The following is a 22,687-nucleotide window of genomic DNA, read 5'->3' as shown; positions in this document are numbered from 1 at the left end:
TAGGATAGCTAAAAAAATGTTGATAATCAACATACAAAAGAAATAGGTCTAGATGGGATGGATATTTTCCTCCTTTATAAAACAGAGAGATAAAACCCTCTTGCCATGATGGAGTTAATGAACAGCATTGCTGAATTTCATTTATTACCTGAGTTAATAGTTTTATTAGGATTTCTTTAAAAGTCTTACTGTTATTGCAGAAAGTCTGTCTAGTCCTAGAGATTTATTCATTTTTAACTTTTGTCTTTTCTTCTCTAATTGGCTTTTTAAGGACAATCTTTTCCTGTTATATTAATTTCTATTTACGCCTTACATAAAACTCTTTCAGTCAGAAAAGCTATTAAAACATGGCTTTGTCAACTAGCTTGGGGATCCTGTTAGATGGCTGTATGACAGTTGATGGAATGCACTCTGTATGTTTTCCAGCCATTTTGTTTTTTTATTTGTTTTTATATTGTTTTTATTTTAATTTAAATTGGTTGTTTTAATGTTTTTTATATAATCTTGATTATTACTATGTACACTGCCCAGAGTCATTATGAGAGATGGTGATAAAAATGTGATTAAATAAATAAACAAATATTGCCTAAAGCCACAGGATTTTCAACTACTGCAATTTTTTGGATATTTGATTTAGCATATCTGATTCAGTAAATAAAGCTAAGGAAGTCTTTATATACCAATGTACATGCTGTATTTAGTTTTCCCCCCCTAGTAACTGAAATTATTAAGAAACTCCTAATTAGAATCATTTTCAATCAGAATGTGATTCTATTTAGAATTAAAATAAAGTTTACTTTAGATTTGATTTTAGTTGTCTAATTTTATTTGGGTTCATTATACTACTTAATAATTTTATGAACTAATCAATGTCTAAATCAATTTCTAAAAGTGGAAAATTTTCTTTGGAATCATCTTAAAGGAAAAATATCAGTTCCAACTATACTTAAACAACGTTTAGTTTGAACAATGATGGGAGCACTACTAAGCATACACACTGTAAAAATCCCTAATGCAGCATAGAAACTGTTTAGAAACAGATGTAATTCAGGTTGAGACCAGAGCTTGCATATGGCTTTTTAATAATTCCTTAAAATCATATTTCTTTTTCTGTTAGGATTTAGGTTCTGGGTTTATCCCCTTAACTGTCTAATTTCTCAGGAATGTCAGAGTGCTAAAGAGATTCTCAGACAGTGAAGTTTTCATAGTGGACAGAAATCATATCTGAGCTTCTTGGCAGGTATCAGCTTTCTGGAAGATTTCGGAATCTTTTCAGAAAAAGAAAGTTAACTGAGTAAGCTTTTGACCTTGGAACAATGCAGAGCATTCACACTAGCTTGTTTCAATGCTTTCTCCTCAGCATTGCTCCAAAGATACTGCACCATTCTCCTTGGGGAACAAAGTCAAAACAGTGAATCACAATCACAATCTCTTGCATTATTCATTTTATCTTGACACTGGCTCTGCTCCCTTTTTAGTGAATAGGTCAGGTAAATCTGCTGAATATATTCTTATTCTGTGCAGATCTGAAACTGTCAATTACTGTCAATGTGGCAAATGAGCCAACCTTTTGTTAATTCACATTCTTTTAAGTAAATGTGACACTTGATCCATGCAAACACGTAGGGGATTCTTTTGGCCCTGACTGGATACACCACAGCTTGGGTGACAGCTTTACATAGTATTTTATTATTCCACATGTTCTCTAATACAAAGATTTTGCCCTGGCTGGACAGGGTTAAATTCACTCTCCCAGTTGTACTAAGTTGTGTAAACAGACCTTTAGGCTTTGGCTTACTTAGCCCTTTTTTATAGGGCTTCTTATAGGTTAAAGTGGCAGACAGTTCTTTGCCTCCCTCCAGAGTTTCTTGCACATGTTGAGGATTTTGTGCAGCCTCAGCTAGGTTGCTCCTTAACTAAATCAAGTTATGAAACAAAGTTACTGCCAGGCTCTAGGTCAGGCTCCAAACTGTGCTCTATGCAGGTTTGCTACTGAGCATGAAGCCAAGCTCCACAGAGATCAAGCAGAATTGGGGCTGCTTACCATGGCTTTTGGTTCTGACTGCCCTGTTTCTTGCCTGTCACTGCTGAAGTTGCCCAGACATCACTTCCCAATTCTTCATCCAACAGCCATCTTTCCTATGTCTCCTGTTCTCCTGTTCATCTACACATTCTCTGGGTTGGCTTTCCTTTTTCTAGGCTGAGGATGTGGGTGAGGCAAGGTGGACTAATCTGGCTGGTCAAGGCTGTTGGCACATCCTTGAAAAGGCTAGTGTGTGGGCTGTTACACCTGTCAAACAGCTGGGTATGGCCAACCACCTAGCTGGGATGCTAGCACGGATGCCTGTGTGTTGGGTCTGATGGCCAGTCTGCCTCTTTCAGCAGGTGGGGGATAGGGGAAAACTGAGTGCTCCTTGGGTTTCTGTGGCACAGCCAGGACACTAATAACTCTCATGCCCCTTCTGAGGGAGGGAAATAAGCTGAGCCTAGCTTTGGGAAGAACGAAGGGCTACCTAGCAGCAGCTACACCAGTTGGGTAGCTCCAGTGCTGCACTTGCAGAGGGCGCCTTCAACAACATTCCTTTTTCCCTCAAAAACTAGAAAGCATGCTATTTAATATCTCTACGCCAACTGGCTTGATTATTTGTTATTGTATACAGCAAGAATTATTGCTGAATATGTACTGAATATGTTTGTTATTTTCTTGCCTGTTTCCAATGTTTGTTTCTATTCTTATCTCTTTGATCAAGGACCATAATAAAGATTGGTTCACCGACTGGAAGGATCCTTCCTTTCAATATTTATTTCCAAGATTTCCAAAATTTCTATGCTACTTTAATTTAATGGCTTTTTTTTTAACAAGGTCTGAATAAATCAACAACTAAGTTCTAGTCCCACCTTAGGCACGAAGCCAGGTGGGTGACCTTAGGCCAGTCCCTCTCTCTCAGCCCTAGGAAGGAGGCAATGGCAAACCACTCATGAAAAACCTTGCCAAGAAAACTGCAGGGACTTGTCCAGACAGTCTCTGAGAATCAGACATGATTCAATGGATAAGTAATAATAATAATAAAGCTACTCTAATCCATGGCTCTGCCAAGACAACTTCCTGAAAAGGACCATAAAAGGATTCAAGCTCTAGGATATTATTCTAGCTAAACCACTGTGCCTAACGTTACATCATCAATCTAGGCCTAAAGATGCAACCAACCGTTAATACATATGGAACAAATGCATGTCAGATTGCATGTTGTGTTGCCATCCGGATTGTACTGTCAGCTGCTTCATTACATTTAATTCTAGCATGCCTAGAAATACATCAAAAAATGACCCAACAATTCAGGGAATGAAAGAATTTCTGGTATAGATGATAAAAACAAAGGGGAACAAATTAAAGGCTAACAACTATGGCAATCTTACAAACTTGTTCAAGGCTAGAAATATACTATAATTCATAATCAATGAACTTCTGTATTATTGTCTGGTTTTGTGGCCCTAGAGCTTTAAAAGCTGAAATTTTAGCAAACCTAAGGGTAAAATATGAGGAGAGAGCATTTTTATATGGAACTCAAGGAGGCATATGAGGGGATCACTCCTAATTTTATATCCCAACAGCTTTGTAAAGTAGGTTGACCATGAGAGAGCAAATGGCATAAATAGACCCGGTTTATCTTACTGCTGTAAATGCACTGTGCAAATTTAAGCAAAACAATATGCAAGCATTAGCTAGTAAATTCACTTCATTGCCAAATGAACAACTTATAATGCAAAATGCTGTTGCTTTTTTACCAATTTGTACCAGAAAGACATAAACACAAAATTTTTGCTATAATTTATCTTCTCACTGATATGTATATGAAAAATGAGGAGCCTGGGAAACGGAAGAAAAAAATGCTACCTAAGCAACTGCCATAAATACCTTTATGAGCACCCTATTCCTTCTAGGCTTCATACTAGGCAGGAGATTTGAGCTCTAGCTGGCCATGACACTTTAGCAAAGGTTCTCTAAGTGAGAAGGGAGAGACAAAATTAAAGCAAGCATCACTGTTCTGTCATTGTTAAGAATTTTTCACTTTTCCACTAACCCTCCTGCTATGATGATAGTGTTTATTAAGATGATATCCAGAGTGTAAACAGGTAGTCCTCGCTTAGCGACTGCCTCAGACAGCAACTGTTCACAGTTACAACGGGGTTGAAAAAGTAACTCTGTGACCAATGCCCACATTGATTACCTTCACAGTCTCGCTCTGTCATGTCTTCACCATTACAGTCAGTCAGAGCACGTTGCCCTATGTAAAATCGTAAGCACAGTTGTGGTCACATGATTTTTCACTTCGCAACTGCTTTGTTTAACAACTTGCCAGTCCCAATTGTGGTCACTAAACAAGGACTACCTATACATTCAGAGGAATGCTTTTTAAGACTTATATCACAAACCTGAACCTATGTGACTTTTGTAAATTCCTTGCTTATATATTAGATTTTATTTTTCATCTCTTTTTCCTGTTTGTTTTTCTTGGTTGTTTTTCTTCGTTTTTTAATATTGCATAATTATTTATACACACACACAGACACACACACACACATGAAGTATGTAAGAAAACAGAACAAAGGGGACAGAAAGAAATAAAGAAGCAGGGTGGTTGCATGAATGTGTTAGGGTGGTAACCATGCCTACCAACGTCTAACTATTTATTTTTCTTACTCTATAATTATTTTTGTTTTCTATTTTAGCAATATTTTCTTTAATGCAGCCTTACTTTACTTCTGTTGAAGCTGAAAAATGAAGGCTCAAAAGACTGGAGTTGTGTGTTGTGGTATTCACTGCACCCCTCCCTTGTAGTCAGACTCTTGTTCAAGTTATTTGCCAATTACTCCTGGCCCTGCATGCTTGCAGCTGCTCTCTCACCAATCAATCACCGCTGCTCAGAAAGTTCTGAGAACTTCTTCAAATAGATGTTACTTAATGTCACGTCATGAACAGTATGAGTGGGGAATCTATGGATTAGATACTACTGGTTGTAATTTACATTCAACATTTGTTCTTGGTGTACAAAATATCCAACAGAAATCTTTAATTTCACAAATGAGTTCCTACAAAAACATACAAATTCTACAGGGTAAAACATGTGGACAATGAACGCTCAGAGATATAAAATTGTAGATTGTATGGAGCAGTGTATTTTATTTTTATCTTATCAGTTCTCCAAGGACCTCATCATAATGAATACAGCAGGTCCCTGGTTTAAGAACATCCCGGTTTACAGATGACTCCTAGTTAAGAAAGGACTGCCATAAAGACTATTATATTAAAAAATTCGAGTTAAGTACAATGTTTCAGGTTAAACACACAATACTACTTTGTGTGTTATTATGTTTAAGATGTTTTAGTGTACTTGGAAGTGTTTTATATGCATAGAAAGGTAAAATATATATTATATACTACAACAAACATTTGACTAATTGATGCTAAATAACTGTTCTGACTTACTTACAAATTCAACTTAAGGAAAGACTTAGGGATGGAACTCGTTCTTAAACTGGGGATCTGCTGTATAGAATTCTTTTGTTCATTTTATACTTCTGATGAGAATGAGGTCAAGTTCATAAATCATAGTTTGTTAATTGAGATTTAGGAATAAGTTACAATTGGAGGATTCACATAACAGTCTACGAATATACATGGTTCACAATCCAAAACTTCTGAGCTCACAAAATAGCATTGATGGTTATGACTATGTGAGAGCCTCAAGAGTCAGTATTGTTTAAGATTTATCTGCTAGCATATTTTCCCACTCCTAATCCAGCTCTCTTAACCAGCACTGAACTGACCAACAGAAAGATACACTTGTTCCCCCAGCTTTATATTTATGGCCTTGCGGAGCTACTCGAGACCACAATGCTGAAATCTTGCTTTGAAATGGAAATTCCTGGGAGTCTTGATTCTTTGCTTCTTAAAGAGTTCCCAAAAGGTTGGTACACTTTTGGCAAACCCCCAAAACCCTAACCCCACCAAAACATGTACCAATCCATAATCCATGGTTAACAAATCACAACTCTTGAGCACACATAATAGACCAATCCAGAGCTAAAAAATAGCTCATTATGATTTAAGCCAGTGATGGCGAACCTATGATATGTGTATAGAAGGTGACACGCCACGACGTTTTGGGTGACACGCCAGCATTCACCAACACCCAACAACAAAGGGTGCACCTTGGCGTGAAGGGCGCCTTTGAGTGAAGGGGCATGCTTTTGCTGGCTTCGCACAAAGCCCAGCTCATCTTGCTGTCTTCTTGCTTCCTCTTGCGTGAAGCCAGTTCCTGGAAAAGCCACTTTGCAATAGGTGAGCTGGGGATTATTATTGCCCCTTTGCGTAAAGCTGGTTCCTGGAGAAGCAAATTGCAAGCGGCTTCTCCAGGAACCAGCTTCATGCAAAAGGGAGCAAGAAGACGGCAAGGTGAGCTGGGGCAGCGGAGGGCAGGGCAGCAGAGCTCTCGGGAGTGGCGAGGGCGGATGGGACTGGGCTAGGGTGGCTGCAGCTTCCCAGTGGGCTGCAGCTTCCCAGGGTGTGGCAAGCAGGACGGCCAAAAGAGCAGAGATGGGGGAGAAGATAGGTGGGTGGAGGGAGTTGCAATGCCTTTTGTTCGATCAGTTTCTTTGGTAACTCAAACCGCACCACACACGATTGGATTGGATTTTTTTAAATAAATGAATACGTAAAGAATTATTTCTCTCTTGGGGGGGGGGGGGAGAGGTGTGGTATGCCAGCAGAGTCAAGTTAGGCATTTTCCAAATTTTTGACATGCTGAACCCAAAAGGTTCGCCATCACTGATTTAAGCTAATCACTGACTTTCAAATGTATTCTGTGATAGCACCAGTTAGTATGCATGTTTACTCAGCATATATTTCAGATATATACTGTGGTAGTAATAGTAGTAGTAGTAGTAGTAGTATGTTTGTGATGTACAGCAATCCATCACAATATCCAAGATATTGGGTGCATTTTAAGCTCAAGTTTTTAACAAGGCAAGCAGTAAGAAGGTTTACAACAGTACAGGATGTATTTTTGATTACCTGGTCCCAGTTACAGAGTTCAACACCACATTTAGCAGGAAACATAAACCGCAAAAAGAGTAGCCTAGTTCCTGTATCACGCTATATGAGGCCTGCACAACATATGGCCCACAGGCTGCATATAGCCCGCTGAGCAGCCTTGCACACCTCACTGGTGATTTCTGAAAACTTAACAAATCCACTGCTGCCAAACATCACAGCTGCCAGGAAGGATCCACAGCCTCCTAATTTTTCACAGCACCTCTGCTCTGAACGACACATTGCTGAATGCCTCCAATGCTTCCAGGCCTCACAGAGACTGCCAGCTTCAGTGTAACTGCTGCACTCCTAGCTGCCAAACAGCTGACTGGCACACCAGCTATTCTTTTGTGACCTGTGATTATCTTTAAGGTATCAATGTTGCCGTCTCCCAAAACCAAGTAAACTACATTACAGTTATGACATGAATGCGTTACTTCGAGCTCAAGGCCACTTTTGCCTTTAAGTGCTCTGCTGAGAGTTGTACTTCAAAAAATTGGTGGACCAGGACAAAAATTACGTAGCTTAATATTAAATAGTAAAAGATGTAAATACTACAATAAACAATTCCATTTATTTCCAGCTTATAAACCCCATTTCTAAAATAAAAAGGGGAAAGCAGCTCCGTTCTGGCCCTGAAGGGCAGCTGTTGCTGTCATGAGGGCTGATGAACTGACCTAGCTGTTGTGGGGAGATGCAGAGACAGCAGTCCCATCGATCCAGCCTGGTATATAGGTGTTGGGGACTAGAGCCCTGGGAGGACACTCACCTCTTCAATTGCTGGGGGACATGCTGTCTGTCTGACCCAAAATTAGAGAAGGGAAGAGAAAGACTGCAAAACAGAGTTGCTGGAGAGAAAATTTGGAGAGAAGTGATGTGGGTGTGTGGAGCATTTATAGGTTCCTGGATGGAGAGGGAGAAGAAGAGTCCGCGGGTGGCTTCCCTGGAACAAGGGAGGTGAAGTCCCAGAAACACGACATCTTCACCCAAGACCCAAGATGGAAAAGAGGGAATTGGCTGTTGGTGAAGCCCTGGTCTCTGGGGAAGGACTGGGCAGAAGACCCTGAGAGGTTCTTCCCCCAGCAGAGAAAAAGGTGATCAGTTCAGTGATCCAGCAGGAGTCAAGCTGAGCACACTGCAGTAAATCCAGTACATTCCTTTCTTTTCACTCTCTCTTGATAAGCACTTATTGTTGTCTTTTTGTTTATTTGTTTCCTCTGATAGCCCAGTAATGGGGAGAGAGACAGAGTGAAGGGGGAGGAAGTGAAGCAGTTAGCAGGAGAACTAGAGAACAGTCTCTGGGAGAGAGACTTAGGAGTAAACTTTACACTGGGATTGTGTTGTATATACCTGTTGCAAATACCTGTTGCAAACAGCTTCACTATATATTGTAAAAAAGCATAAAAGTGTCCACTGTCGTGTTTATCTGTGTCAACTGCCATCCTTACAAACCAAAATACACCTCCAGTACTAAAACAGAACCTCATCACACTATGACAGACAGTTATTTCAATTCTTATTACCAGAGTGCCTGATCTGGTTGCAAGACTTAAGAGAACAGTAAGGCAGAAGTGTGACAATGAGTATCAGAGGAAACAAACAAACAAAAAGACCACAATAAGTGCTTATGTAAAGGAAAAAAAGAGATGGCATGGCAGAAAAGCCAGGAGTGATTATGAATAGCAGCTTGAATGAGAAGGGCAAGCAGGAGAATAGCATGGGCTTTTGGAGATGATGGTGGCTGACACAAGTGAAATAGGTGGGGTGAAATGGGGCAGGATCTTGGGCAGCGGTAGAGTGAGGCACGCAGTAAGGGTCTGCAGTACTGAAGAAAAACAAGACAAATAAGGAAAGCAAGGAAGGGTAGCAACTTTTAAAAAAACTCTGGCCCAAACTTATGGCTCTGGCAGGCTATATAGAGAAGGATGCTTTTATTTTTTTCAAACCACTGTCAAATGTTAAACTTGTATTATTTATATCAGCCTTTTCCCCCAGGATTCCAAGGCATCTTTTATCACCACCACAACAATCTGTGAAGTAGGGTGGATTGAGGGGTAGTGAATAGCTTGAAGTTATCCAGCCAGTATTATTTTTGTGACCATGCTTTTTTAACATAGCCTTTTATAACTGTAAATATTTCACCAGAACATCTTGTTCATGCTTATAAATTACCATAAATCACATTGGGAATATTTGATGAATATTTATTTATACATAATTCCATATCCCCAATCAACAATTTTCTCCTAAATATCTATGTTCATTTTTGTATTCATATTATTACAGGGAGAGTGTTTTGAACTAGTAAGGTCATCACCTTCAGTTCCTTTCAACCCTTCTTTTCCACATCTAAGCAACCAAATAGTCAAACGTCTTCCTTTTCAGAATCTCCACAAACCAACGCTTCCCTTTCTGAATCCACTGCTAATTGCCCTAGTCCTTGGTCCACCACTTCTCCATTTGTATCTTTTCCCCTTTACAGTGCTACTTTGTTCTGCTCCAGTTAGTTCTGCTTCTATAACAAAAAATTATCAAGCTATCTAGAGTTCCATTTTTTCCTATCAACAATTTCACGTGTTTACTTAATATCCTCACCTGAAGGGTCTGATGGTAAATAGAGACCACAATACTTTTGTAACAGAAATACACAAAATAAATTAAAATGGAGTGACACAGATACTGTACAAAACAGTAGAGTACAATACTGCACAGAGAATGTTAGTGACAGTTGAGCAAAATTCAAAACTCAGAAATCACAGTTAATCTGATGGCTGAGAACAGAAGAATGTCCTCTTTTTAATTTCTAGGACTATTATTAAAGGGGTTATTATAAATCCCCACACAGGCTGCATAAAAAGGACAGTATAAAAGCAAAGTTACAAATGCTTCACCTTCCCCTGTTGGGCAGAAACACATTTGCAAAGGGATACATCTCCCTTCTAACAGGGATGAAGACAAACATCAAATCTGGCTGAAGAGCTCTCCTGTGAGTTGGACACAGAATGTTAGCAATGTATGTGAAAAAGATCTCCCCTACAAATCTACCCTAAATTGGATGGAATTATAATTTAAATCTTTCTGCAGTTCTATGTAAAAAGTTCACTTTCAGCTCAGACCAGGCTATCAAAGCCAATCAAAGCCAGGTATTGGGCAGAAAAGTTGCAAAATGTTAGTTCTAAATTAATACCTATCAACCAAAATGATATAAAAATTTTCTTGTAAAATCAAGCTCTTAAAAATATTAATTGGAGCCAAAATTTTAAGCAGCAAAGACACATGCAAGCCTCTGTGGATATTAAAGTTGATTTCAGTCTTAATAGGGAGTTTGGAACATATTGGGGAATCACAACAACGTACTTAATTTAGACTGGACAGCCTCGAAAAGAGCCAGGTTTTGTAGGCCAAATGATTCATGACCTTCACTTTATATATTTGTATTGCTGCCAGGACATAGTTGTTACCATTTCAGTTTGCATAACACAGAATGGCATTTGCAAAACAATCGCTCAGGTTGAATAATCCTTAAGCGTTGTTCCAAATAGCTGAGACTTGAAAGGAAACACCCAAATATTTAAAAACCTTGCACTGATTGATGCAATCACCATCTATTTTCCCGGGAGTGGTGCTAAATCACAGCTCATTTAGAAAATGGAAAGTTTTGTTTCCCCGTGGTTCATGGCTAGGTTTCCTTTCTACAGTAGAGGATTAGTGCCCAAAGACATTGTCTCAAGCCCGATATGTAGGCAGCAGCAGCAGCAGCCGCCTCCACCACATACAACAAAAGAACTGAGACACGTTTATCAGCTAATGTAGGAGCTGAAGTTCCAGTTCTAATAAAACTATACCATAGATTTAATATAAAAGTTTAAAAGGATAGTTGCTAGGATTTATCTTTGTTTCACTCCTTTTTCAATAGGAATTGAAAGGGAGAGAACAAAAGCTCCTGGAGGGCCACAATGAACTTGCAGGGTTGTTTTAATGCAATTTCATCATCAAAACGAGGAGACTTCAATGGAGGAAGCGGCCAATTTCTCCCAAAGTCTGTATCTGGGGGCTGAATCAAAAGTTGATTTAGGATTGATGAAAGCAACGTAAACTTTTCACTGAAGATGAAAAATACGTTTGTCAACTAAATGATGGAAAAGGAGGCAGTGATCAAGTATTGACCATTCTTCCCTAAAACAAGCTTACTCTACTCCCAAAATGCAAGCCTGGAACAGCCAACCCACTAATTTTTCACAAGGGCATCCTTTTTTGTATAATGGAACAGTAACGGATCTGGTCCAGCCTGCTGAAATCTGTACTGAGCTGTCTATGTATGCCATTACTGGTGCCCATACGTCCATGTTTCTCTCTTCAGTAGTTTGGCCAAGATGAAGTTTCCTTTGCCATTCTTTAGCTGTAAAAGGAGTTCAATGGTTTCAGGGGGAAACACAGGGACCAGCTTATGACAGTGCCAGAGCAAAGCTGGGTAAAGAGAGAACCTTTGTGTCACCACAAAATACAACATGAACATATTTGTCCTGGGCTTCAAGGGAAAAGATACAGTGTGTCTCTACAGCATCTCTTGGGAAGACAGAGACTACAAAGCACCAGAACATAGAGGAACTAGTTTCTCTTACTATCACTGCATATTTTTTCCAGTTCCTCTTCTGGGTCTGCAGCATTTTTCTTTGTAACGGGGCCTTATAATTTTTTTCTCTCAGATAACACCCTGTAGATGGCAAATGCTTGTGACTCTGTGGGCCCCAAATCATTCAATTAACCTAACCCTAACTTCAGTGCATTTGTGGTTAAACGAAAGCTTAGAATTACTCTTAGCCTGCAAATTATACTTTATCCAGGATCCAAACACTAGGGATTAAGAGCTGAAAATTATGTAAAACAGCCAAAGCAGATAGCTCAGTACAGAAGTTGTAGAGCTTCATCCAAATTAGGACAAATTAAAATGGATTTTCCACTTCTTTATAGAAGCTAAATCTCCAAACTTCTCCAGATAGGATTGTTAAATAGGTCTTGTTGATGAACAGAGACTTTTATGCCTAATTTTATGATCAGTGGAAGATAATTTCTATTAGGTTAACTCTCACTTGAGAGGGAAATTGTTTTGAATATAACTGAAGATACCAGGAGACAATTGATATTACTTGAACTACACCACCCTAGTAGATGTATTGGCCTTCCCAGTCCCTCTCAATCATTCTGTTTAAAATAAAATAAAATTTACCTAACATCAGAAATAACCCCCATTTAATTCCTGAGTCTTTAGAACAACAGGGACGGAGGTGAATGAGGCTATTACTGAGGGGGGTGCACTACTGAAGTACATGAATGTTTTGTCATTTACATCAAGTCTAGTATTAACATCGCCTGCCATTAAACAATCACATAAGGGAGTCAGAGGATCCAGCTGAAAGATACTTCTCCAGCTTATCCCATCCATCCATCCATCCATCCAATCTCGCCACTGCCCTTCTTCCCCCAAAGTATCATAGGTTTGGTACAGTAAGTGCTAAGGAAGAATGTAACAGAAATGTATTATAATCAATTTTCAAAAATCACAGCCAACTGTGAGAGGATGAGCGCTTAATTTCCATCCATTCTTTCTTCCCTGCAAACCTGTGCCAGGTTGGAGGACCTATTAAATTGGTTTCCCATGGAGACAGAAAAGTCTATAGATGTGTTTTCTGTTCCTATGGCTATAATTCTGTTGAAACCCGGCTGATGTGTGAAATAAATGGTCTGGTTGACATAAACACTTCTGAATATGTTAGAAAGGGCCAAGACAGAATTCTTGTTTCCTGAAGAATTAAACAGCAGTGCAAAAAGAAGAATCAGCATAGCTTGTTCCTGTCTCATTCTTTTGGAGTATTTTTAGGATCAACAAGTGTATATACTGTACAGGGCTGATGTATCAGACAGATTTACCTGGACTTTTAAAAGACTTTTGACAAACTCCCTTCAGGAAGACTCCTGAGCAAGTTTAGCAATAGGTTAAGAGAAGAGCTCTCTTCATGAATTGGGAACCAGGTAAGTAACAAAAAGAAGAGAGAAGGAATAAATGATCAATTCTTGCAATGGTGGGATGTAAATGATGTAGTCCCACAAAGATATGTACTGAAAACAGTACTTTTTATTTGTTCATAAAAGACTTAGGGGAACTAATGACAACAGATATTTATTAAAGCCCCAAATTATTTAAGGTGGTTAGAACAAAAAGGAATAAAGAGCTGCAAAATGATCCTTTCAAACTGCATAAAGATGGCAGATGTGGTTCAATTAATTAAGTGTAAATTAACCCATACTGGAGGGAAAAAACCCACACCTATATTCACATATATTCTTAAGATTTCATGTCAGTGACCAATCACAGAAGGAGACTTCAGTTTATGATAAACAACTGATAAAAACAAGCTCACTGCACAGCCATTATGGAAAAAGCAAACTCCATGTTGGTGATATGGGGGGGGGGGTGTCTTCAAGTCAGAATTGACTCCTGGTGACTTCCTGGACTAGTCCCTGTTTTATAAAAATCTATATTTGTACAATGTCACAATTTTTACAAGAAAAAATTTACAAGCTGTGATCTTCCTTTGTTTAACAAGACTACATCAAAACCACACAATATTTTTAGTTTGGCAGGAATATCATCTTTATTTCTAATCCTGAGAAGAAAAACTAAACCACCAGCTTAAGATTTAATGCTGCAATAGAAGATGGCTCTCCTATTCACCATTATATTCTGCTTACCAAAGGAATAGGACAGAATAAAGCCTGACACTGCAGCACTTCAAATAAACAAATGTCCTTTTTAACCTTTTATGTATAAAACCTGCAAGCACAGATAAATCTGTGCAGTCCAACAGAACTCTCTTGGGATGCTGCCTACATCATGTATCCTCATTTTATCTTGATTTGTATAGTCCAGAATATATTGTTTTATGCCTCCCCAAAGCTAGGCCTAGGCGTAAAATTAGTTAAAAATTTATCTAAATTGTCTAAAGGAAGATAAAAAGGGGGTAGAAGTCATATTACTTGTTCTGATTGTTGGATTTTGGGTCATCACAGTACAAAAGGAGAGAAGTAGTTAAAATGTGATGCTCTAGCCAAATGAGAGGTTACTTGAGATAAGTCACAAAACTGCTCAATCTGTAGATCAACTGAAGGTGGGAAAGGGGCTGTTGTTGAAGTTAGGAGGAGGAGGAGGAGGTGGCAGCTGGCAAACTGAGTTAGATTTAGGCAACATTATTGGTTATAATATCTGCAGATTCTATACTGAAAATTAAAGAAGATATGCAGGTTCCTACGGGAAGGGAAGGACACTGAAAACATAGGAACATACTTCCAGTGATCAGTTTACCCTTTACAAAATTCTTGAAGAAACCGAGGATCTAAAGTTAAACTGCTTGTCAGTTTATCTGAAGCCTTTGATTGAGGAAACTATATAGCATGCCCACTCTAGCTGACCTCACTGAACATACAGAAAGAGACCAGCAGTCCCTCAAGTACCCAGACCCTATGCCACAGACCCACACCTATGACAGCTGAGCTAACATCTCCAACTCTGAACCATTAGGTGTTCATTTCTGAACACCTGTCATTGCCCTTTAACAGGTGCCAATGTTTATATTCATGATCATCTTACTTTGTACTTATTCACAAAATAAAACAGAATGAAGGTGAGTAGGCTGTAATATTAAAGTATACACAAATAGTGCTACATTTAAAACACACTGGAACAATTTATAGTTCAAATAACCCTGTTTTAGGCTATATTACAAAATAAACTATGAATTAAAGTGTATTAAAGAATAGTAATCTGCCTGATCACAAGAGGGAAGCAGAAATCTCCAGAGGATCCAACCAAGAAAATCTACTCTCAAAGGAAGTTGGTCATATTTATCTTTTAGGCTTCTAATAAGTAATTTTGACTTATTAGCAGATAGGTTAGTACATTTTGTTATTCTCTTTTACATCATAATGCCATATTTAAAGAAAGAGAGACTATAGAACAAAGGTTCCCAGACTTGGTTCATGGAGCCCTGAGTGCCTCAGTAACTTTTTCACAGTGCCCCTAGGCTAAAACTATGAACTACCTCAAGCAAGTAGTTCGGGATCCCGCAATGCCCCTATGAGTTTGCTGCGGCACCCTGGGGCACTGCAGTACAGTTTGGGAACCGTGGCTATAGAGAGTTTTTGAGGAAGGACATATTATCTTCAAATTGATGGCAATGTCTTCAAACTGCTGACATTTATTAACAGAAACTCAGACTGTAGTATTTCTATTTTGTCTATACACCAGCAACCTGAATTTAAAGACTAAGGCAATGGCAAACCACCCCGCTATCGTCTGCCAAGAAAACGTCGTGAAAGCTGCATCCCCCCAAAGGATCAGACATGACTTGGTGCTTGCACAGGGGACCTTTCACACACTAGTAGGCTACTGCTTACTAGTACAGAGACCTATGTAATATCACATGCAATGCTAAATCATACTGTAATATTTCATGCACAAAGCAAAACAAACTATGGAAAGTGGTGAGATCACTACTTTCTTCTCCTCTAATAAAACTTGGAGGAAGAGTAAACCAGCATTTAGTTTTAATGCAGCAAAATTCATGGTATATTATATGCCAAATGAGAAGATGTGATTTAAAATAAACTCTCGATGGTTCAAAAAATTAATGAAACTGTTAAACAACTGATTACATTCATTTCCAAGCATAAACACTAATACAGATGTGAAGACAATCCAAAAAAATCTGCTAAACAGAAATGGAATTCTGGTTTATTCTTCTGAGCATGGACGAGTTGAAGAGGAGAGCACCTCTTGTGATGCTGGACCTTAGGGATCAATTGGAATTCCAGGTGCAATTTAAGGTGCTGGTCATCACCTATGAAGTCCTGAAGGGCACAGAACTGGGTAATTGTGGAACTGCCTGTTCCACATGCTCTAATAGGATGGGCATGCTTCAGGTCCTTTCCTTGAAGTAATGTCATCTGGTAGAATCCAAGAGGCATGCCTTTTCCATTGCAATGCCTACCCTCTAGAATGATCTCCTCCCCAATTTATGATTGGCATTCACCCTGGTTTTTAGAAAGGCTCTAAAAACTTGGTTCTTTCTTTGGGCACTGGGGCCAAATGGACTGGAGTTCCCACCAGGAACTGTGTAATATAAAGTTGGGTTCCCAACTGTTTAAGTTAGGCAGCCTTATAAAACTCTCAAATAAATTTTGCATACTACATGCTGTTTGTGCCTCATGACTGGTATTATGAGAAACTAGGCTACAGGTTCATATATAATCAGATCTACCTATATTCGTAAAACAACAGGGTGCTTTGCATTATAAAATATGCAAAAATAGCAAGATCCTCTTCCAAGGACCTCGGAAACTAAATTTTTAGAAAGGGAGATATAAGAGAACCAAAAATGAATGGGAAAGGCAAGGGCAACAAAACATGAATATGAAAAATCCTGCTAAGAAATTATGGTATGTATAGCATAATTATTATGAAAAACAATAGTTTTAAGAAAAGTTTTGAAGGAAAAAAGATAGTATTGCTCTAAAGTTCCAGGCACAGGGGAAAGTAATAGAGAAGATATATTTGTTAATCTGAGAGTGAAAACCATTCAAATAGCTATCAATGAGGACATGGCTGAAAAGAAAACTGACAACATACAATAACAAAATAAAAAGAATTGGGGCAGGACTGGAAAGACCCATAGTTTTCTCTTAGAACTAAAACAGAAACAATGGCTAACAAAATAATGAATAGCATAAATTACATAATTTTACTGTGCAATTCCTTTATACAATTTATATCTTGTGTCTCTACCCAGAGCATACTCAATATATCTGCTACCAAATTACACTAAAATGTCATGATATAGTCATTATTTTCTAAAAGCTCAATTATTGAACTTTCAAATCTTAAAAATATACTCCATTTTTCAATAAATGTGCTAACATACTGCCTTTCATATTTTATCCTGACAGTATTAATTTGATAACTTATAATTCAGATCAGAGTTCCAAACAACCAATCTGCTCTTGATTGTGGATCATCTTTTTATCAATTATGGCAAATAACCATCTTAGTAGCCATAAGAATATAACTGATGAAGAAAGTTCCAATGTATGTATGTGTATCTATGTATGTCCTGGAATAGATGGGACATAAATGTCCTTCCCAAAGTGGTTCACATTCTTACTATTTTCACTATTATTGTTATGAACCTTGTTAAGGAAGACCAGTCAAAATATTTATTTTCCTATTGTTTTCAGGAATCTATGGCAGTTTTCATTTACTTTATATTTATTTATTTAGAACATTTCTATGGCCATCCAACTTACTGTGATCATAGGTAGTGTACAAAATCATTAAACAAAAATACAAAAGAAAAACAGTACATGCCACTAAAACAAAGTAATGGCAATCAGAACTAAAATCTACTGTATCCTGTGACAGATCAATATGGACCAGACACTTTGGCCAGCTCAAAGGCACCTGAGATGCTCTTATATGATGGACTTTATGACAATAAAACCTGTAACATATCTCTATCAAAAGCTCAAGAATATTTTTAAAGTGCACATTTCTGAGATATTCCAAACATGGACTAAAAAACCAGAATCTCTGATAATGCCCCATTAATGAATTTATGTCCTTAAAATGTTAAAATAGTATCTTCAGATCTGGGATTAAAGTTGATTTGTTCAAAAGACAAAAACGTATTTAAGGATGGATGTCAGATTTTCTAGGGTGGAAAAAAACTGAGGGTTCACTTAGCCATGTGATATGGTCATTTGATCATCTAATATATTTTTGGAGTAATGTGTCAATGTATAAGTAGATTTATGGAGAAAACATTAAATGTTAAATATGTTAATGTGATGCTGAATTATATACCAAAGCTTTGGAATCTGATTGTTTATCAGGAACTATGGTTGTATCGAGCATGGGAGGGTGGCTAAAAGAATCATACTGAAAAATTGGAAAAGTATGGTAGTGTATTTATTAGTAAGCTAGTGATTACTGATAAGTATATGTGAAAAAGTAAGTACACCCCATGTAATATTTTCCTTTTTTAACCTATGTAGACATATCAATATTTATCTTCATTACACTGCTTGAATGAAGATAAAATATTGATATGTCTATATATGTTTAAAAAGATAAACGTGATGTAACTGAACAAGAAAAGTATGAAAAATTGACTTTGCAATCTCTGACATTGACTGGGAGGAATTTTTCCCCACTGCTGCATGCAAATTTTTTTCAGCTGTGCAATGTTTGAGGGGTTCTTGCATGTGCAGCCGGTTTCAAATCACCCCACAGCATCTCAATGGGATTTAGATCCAGGCTTTGAATTGGCCATTCCAGAATCCATACAATCACCCTCCCACAACTTTAAAAACTGTTTTGCTAAGTGTGTATGTTTTTTTTTTTAGTGTATTTAGTTTTGGGGGGTATTTAGATGTTTTGTCAATTTTTCTTGTAATTTGTAAATAAAATTTGAAAAAATAAATGTATCCTACCAAACGGGAGCTCTGTTCATCCAGACCCAAATGCCTGGAGAAAGAGGCTGCCTTTCTAAAGCCTGTAGGGTCGGGGCCAGCCATACAGTATATTGGGTGGGAGATTGTTCCAAAGGGCAGTAGCTGTCACCAAGAAGGCAAGCCTCCTGGGTTCCACAAGGTGACACTGTTTCAGAGAAGGGACCCAGAGTGTACCCTCCTTTTTGGAGCATGAGGGATGAAGGGAGCTCCCACATACAATCTGTTTCTATTCTATACAGGGCTTTGTAGATGATAACCAGCACTTTGAATCCTATAGGAAGCCAGTGTAGCTGCTTATACGTACAAGATTTCATCACTACTATTATGTGAGAGCTAGAAGATCCAGTCAGATGCAAAGAGCTTGAGACCAGACAGGTCTGCTACAATAACAATGCATAGAGGTCAACCACTCCTCCCACTGAGAAGGGACCAGCTCTTCAGTCATTAGGATGCACAATCGGGGTACAAAATTGTGTCCGGTGTGTGTGTGTGTGTGTGTGTGTGTAACGTAGTTTGAGTCTTGCAGGTGGTAGGTGCTGATTTTTGGCTGTTTACCGCTTTCTAGTATCTCTAATAAAACATTATTAAAGAGCTGTACCCATGAATCTCTATCTACTAGCTTCTGAGTTTGAGTAACAATTGGGATGAAACCTGGTATATTATATTTCTAACTTAGAATTAGCAGGCTCCTCCTTCATAATTTTATGCAGAGAGGTTAACCAGAGTTATTAAATGCTTTAAATATCCAAATCTGTATCAATATAGGTACAGGAGTTACACACGTTATTTTTAGGGCTGTGTGACATGATCCTGCAGCTGCTTTAAGGTGTTGCAGACAGGTTCTAATGTTTGCATTCTTTGGAGAGCTAATTTGAAGCTCTATACTGCCAGAGTTATTTTTTGTAAGACTAGATCATCAGAGATTGTATCCTTGCTCTCTTCAAAGAGAATCGTAAGGGAATACAAGGAACAGTTAGAAAACAAGTACAAAGTAAAACAACCAGAGAATAAGACCCAATTAGTAACATATTACATTTCATCAAGAAGAAAGAAAATCAACACAATAAAGGTCTTTATTTGCAAATTTCAAATGTCTCTACTTAAAAGACTTACACAGTACATTTTTAAGGTATACTATACTCATAATTATACCACAATTTCAAGAGAATAAAGAACCTGGTAATCAGTTGAATATGTGAGATATATGTCAGTATTTAAATAGCAGTTAACTGTGAAGCATGTATAAAATAACTAAATCTATGTAAATTATATCAATGTCATTTTTCTTACACGCAAGAGCTATAGATGTTTCTTTTTGGATACAAGTTTACAGTAAAACTGGCATTAATAGCTTGCTGCTGAATTTTTGAAGAAAACTGTTTTTGCCATCTTCAAAAATTTTGTCGTCATCTCACAGAACATGTTACATGTCCATTATTGAAGGTATTACCAAAGAAAAAGGAGGCAGGTGTTCAACTAAATGTCCTATTCATGTGCTGCAAACTAGATTACACATTTCAGCCTCCATCAGACATCTAGAAAGGAAAGTCAATATTCATCCTCCCCCATTGCTATTACAGGGATATCCAGCATAATGCAGTACTTTAAAACTGCAAAAAGCTTTACTTTTATGCAGGGAACAGAAAAAACAAATAAACACTTATATTATCTACACAATAGTCAGTGTTTTTCAAACACAAAGCTAGCATAACATAATAAAGATACTCATTTCTAGCAAACACTGACATTTTAAAAAACTGAAAGAAAAAGTAAATATAAATTCTGCATCTAGATGTTTATTTCAGAAGGAAACAATTGTGCTTATTTGGGCTGCAAAAAAGGTCTTTCAAGAGAATTCATAATCTCTGTCAAGGCTCAAATGCTTGATGCTCGTCTTGTTTTATGCAATATGTAATTTTGACTATTATTTGCCTATCAACTCAAGTCACTATTACAAGATTTCAATTATTATAGGCACCTAAATACACAACCAACAATCTCTATTGCTACATACTAAACAACTGTCCCCGATAAGCAAACTGCCTGCCAACTTTAAGCTGCTGCTGTATTCCCACAATTTCCCCTTCTGCAAAGATCTGTTCCTGGCCAGCAAGAAAATATAGTAAGTAATGAAGAGGAGCTTGCCCATAATCCTTTTCAAGTAGAAAAGTGAGATAAACTTATTTTAAGTAAATATATAACTTCAAAAGTTCTTGTAGAAGTGATTACCACCCCCCATTTGAAAGAAAACACATGACAATTACATTTTAAAGTCTCTAATCATAAAAGGCTAAGCAATGGATGACATAAGAAACAGAATTATGCAACCTTATTTAAGCCTATAGACTGGGAAAGGACAATTAATGATATACCCAGGATGTGAAAAAAAGTTACATAGCTGACCCTTGCTTTCCCATCACCATTCTTCAATTTGTATCAGGGCAGCAAGAATTTTGATTGTACAAAGCTACAAAACTGAGTGGAGGATTCTGTTCTTCAGAATGCAAGATCATCAATATTTGGAGGAGATGACCTCCTCCATTAACAAAGGTCAGCACCTTATTTTTCTCTTATATAGTATGTCGTTTCACATGCTGAAGACAGGAGAAGAGAAAATACTAAATAACACATTTATCTCCTCTATCTCTGGATAATTATTACCAAAGCATTCCCTTCACCAAAAAATACCCGTTTTTACATTAAACTGAGATCAGGAGGCAAAACCATTCTACAGTAAGAAGCCCCTTAAAGGTAATTATTTGGAAAAGTTCATTATCCAGAAATTCTACTTTGGGAGAATGACAACAGGAGGAGGAGAAAGGGAGCATTATGCTGGAGGGGAAAGGAGGCCATTTCCAATCAATCTACAATATTTAAATCCTTGGCGAAAGACACAGGCGCTGCCAATAAAATATGGCTACTAATCCTAAAACATTTCTCCTTCCCTTATCCCCTATAGCTAAAGGGATTAAAAGTAGAATATATACCCTACTTGATTCAGATGTATGCATGAAAGAGGAAAAAGAGAAAAGGAAGGAAGGATCTGTCTCTAAAAAACTGGATTAAAGCGTGAAGCGGAAGAGCATCCTCATTCCCAACCAAACCCCAAAAGAGAAAGATTCCAGATTATCCCGCTGGGAAGGTACGCCTTCCGTGCAAATCTAACTTGGGAAGGAGAAACGTTAATCAAAAAAAAAAACGAAGGACAGAAGGAAAAACACCCAAAACAGCTCCCCAAAGACGAGCGGGGAGGGCGAGTTACGGAGATCCGAAGAAAGAGGCCTCAACAACATGGAATAGCACTTTAAGGCGGGAGGGGGCATCGCCATCTCCCTCAGACCCACGCGAGGAGGAAAAGAGGGCTCCTATACGTTACAGACAAATACAGCCACCATTTCTCGCCGTGGGTATCGGTACCTGGAAGTCCCTGTCCTCGTTGAAGCGGGAAAACCTATCCGCCATTTTCCTTCGGTTCGCCTCTACCTTAGGAGACTGCGACGAAGAGGGGCCGTACGTACTCGACGTGCGCACAGCCAGGGCGATCCTCCCCTGCAGACTCACACAAACGCTCAGCTTCCGAGCTTCTTTCGCCTTTTTTTTTTCCTTTTTTTGAGTTTAGGGTTTTCCCAAGACTGTGATTGGCCAGCAGCGCCCCCACCCCTCTCCATATTAAAAAGCAGCGAAAACAGAGCTGCTTGTTGTTTTTAACTGGAGTGGAGAAGATTTTAAAACACATAGTTAAAAAAAAGGCTCAGCTCGTGTTCTGCTTGCTAGCGAGCGCTCGATTTGGACTAGATTCCAGTTTAACTAAATTGTCGCAACCTGGGTGGTTGTTTAGTGGAGATTTTCCGTTAAAAATTGAAACTCTAATTTAGGAATATCACATGCGAACGATCGATATATGGTAGCTAAGATCAGTATACGATCGCCAATATTGGCATAACGTCTGTCAACAACTAAAAAAAGCCCACTTGCCGAGTAATGGCTGACGTAGATGTCATTTTTTTAAAGTGTTTTAGTCTTCAGAAAATT

General features: G+C 38.2%; 1 protein-coding gene across 1 annotated transcript in view; it reads right to left on the bottom strand.

Moving 5' to 3' along the window:
- GPATCH8 (G-patch domain containing 8) overlaps positions 1-22,179 on the bottom strand; it is a 79,128-nt gene extending 56,949 nt beyond the window's left edge. The window contains exon 1 of the mRNA XM_063300526.1: positions 22,073-22,179. Coding sequence (XP_063156596.1) covers positions 22,073-22,117 — 45 coding nt within the window. The 5' untranslated portion in view covers positions 22,118-22,179. The remainder of the gene's footprint in view (positions 1-22,072) is intronic.
- Between the last annotated feature and the right edge of the window lie 508 nt (positions 22,180-22,687).

This window comes from Candoia aspera, chromosome 4 (assembly GCF_035149785.1).
Source record: "Candoia aspera isolate rCanAsp1 chromosome 4, rCanAsp1.hap2, whole genome shotgun sequence".
In the NCBI taxonomy this organism is placed as follows: Eukaryota; Metazoa; Chordata; class Lepidosauria; order Squamata; family Boidae; genus Candoia; species Candoia aspera.
The sequence above is the reverse complement of the archived record's forward strand: the minus strand, read 5'-3'. Positions and strand labels throughout refer to the sequence as shown.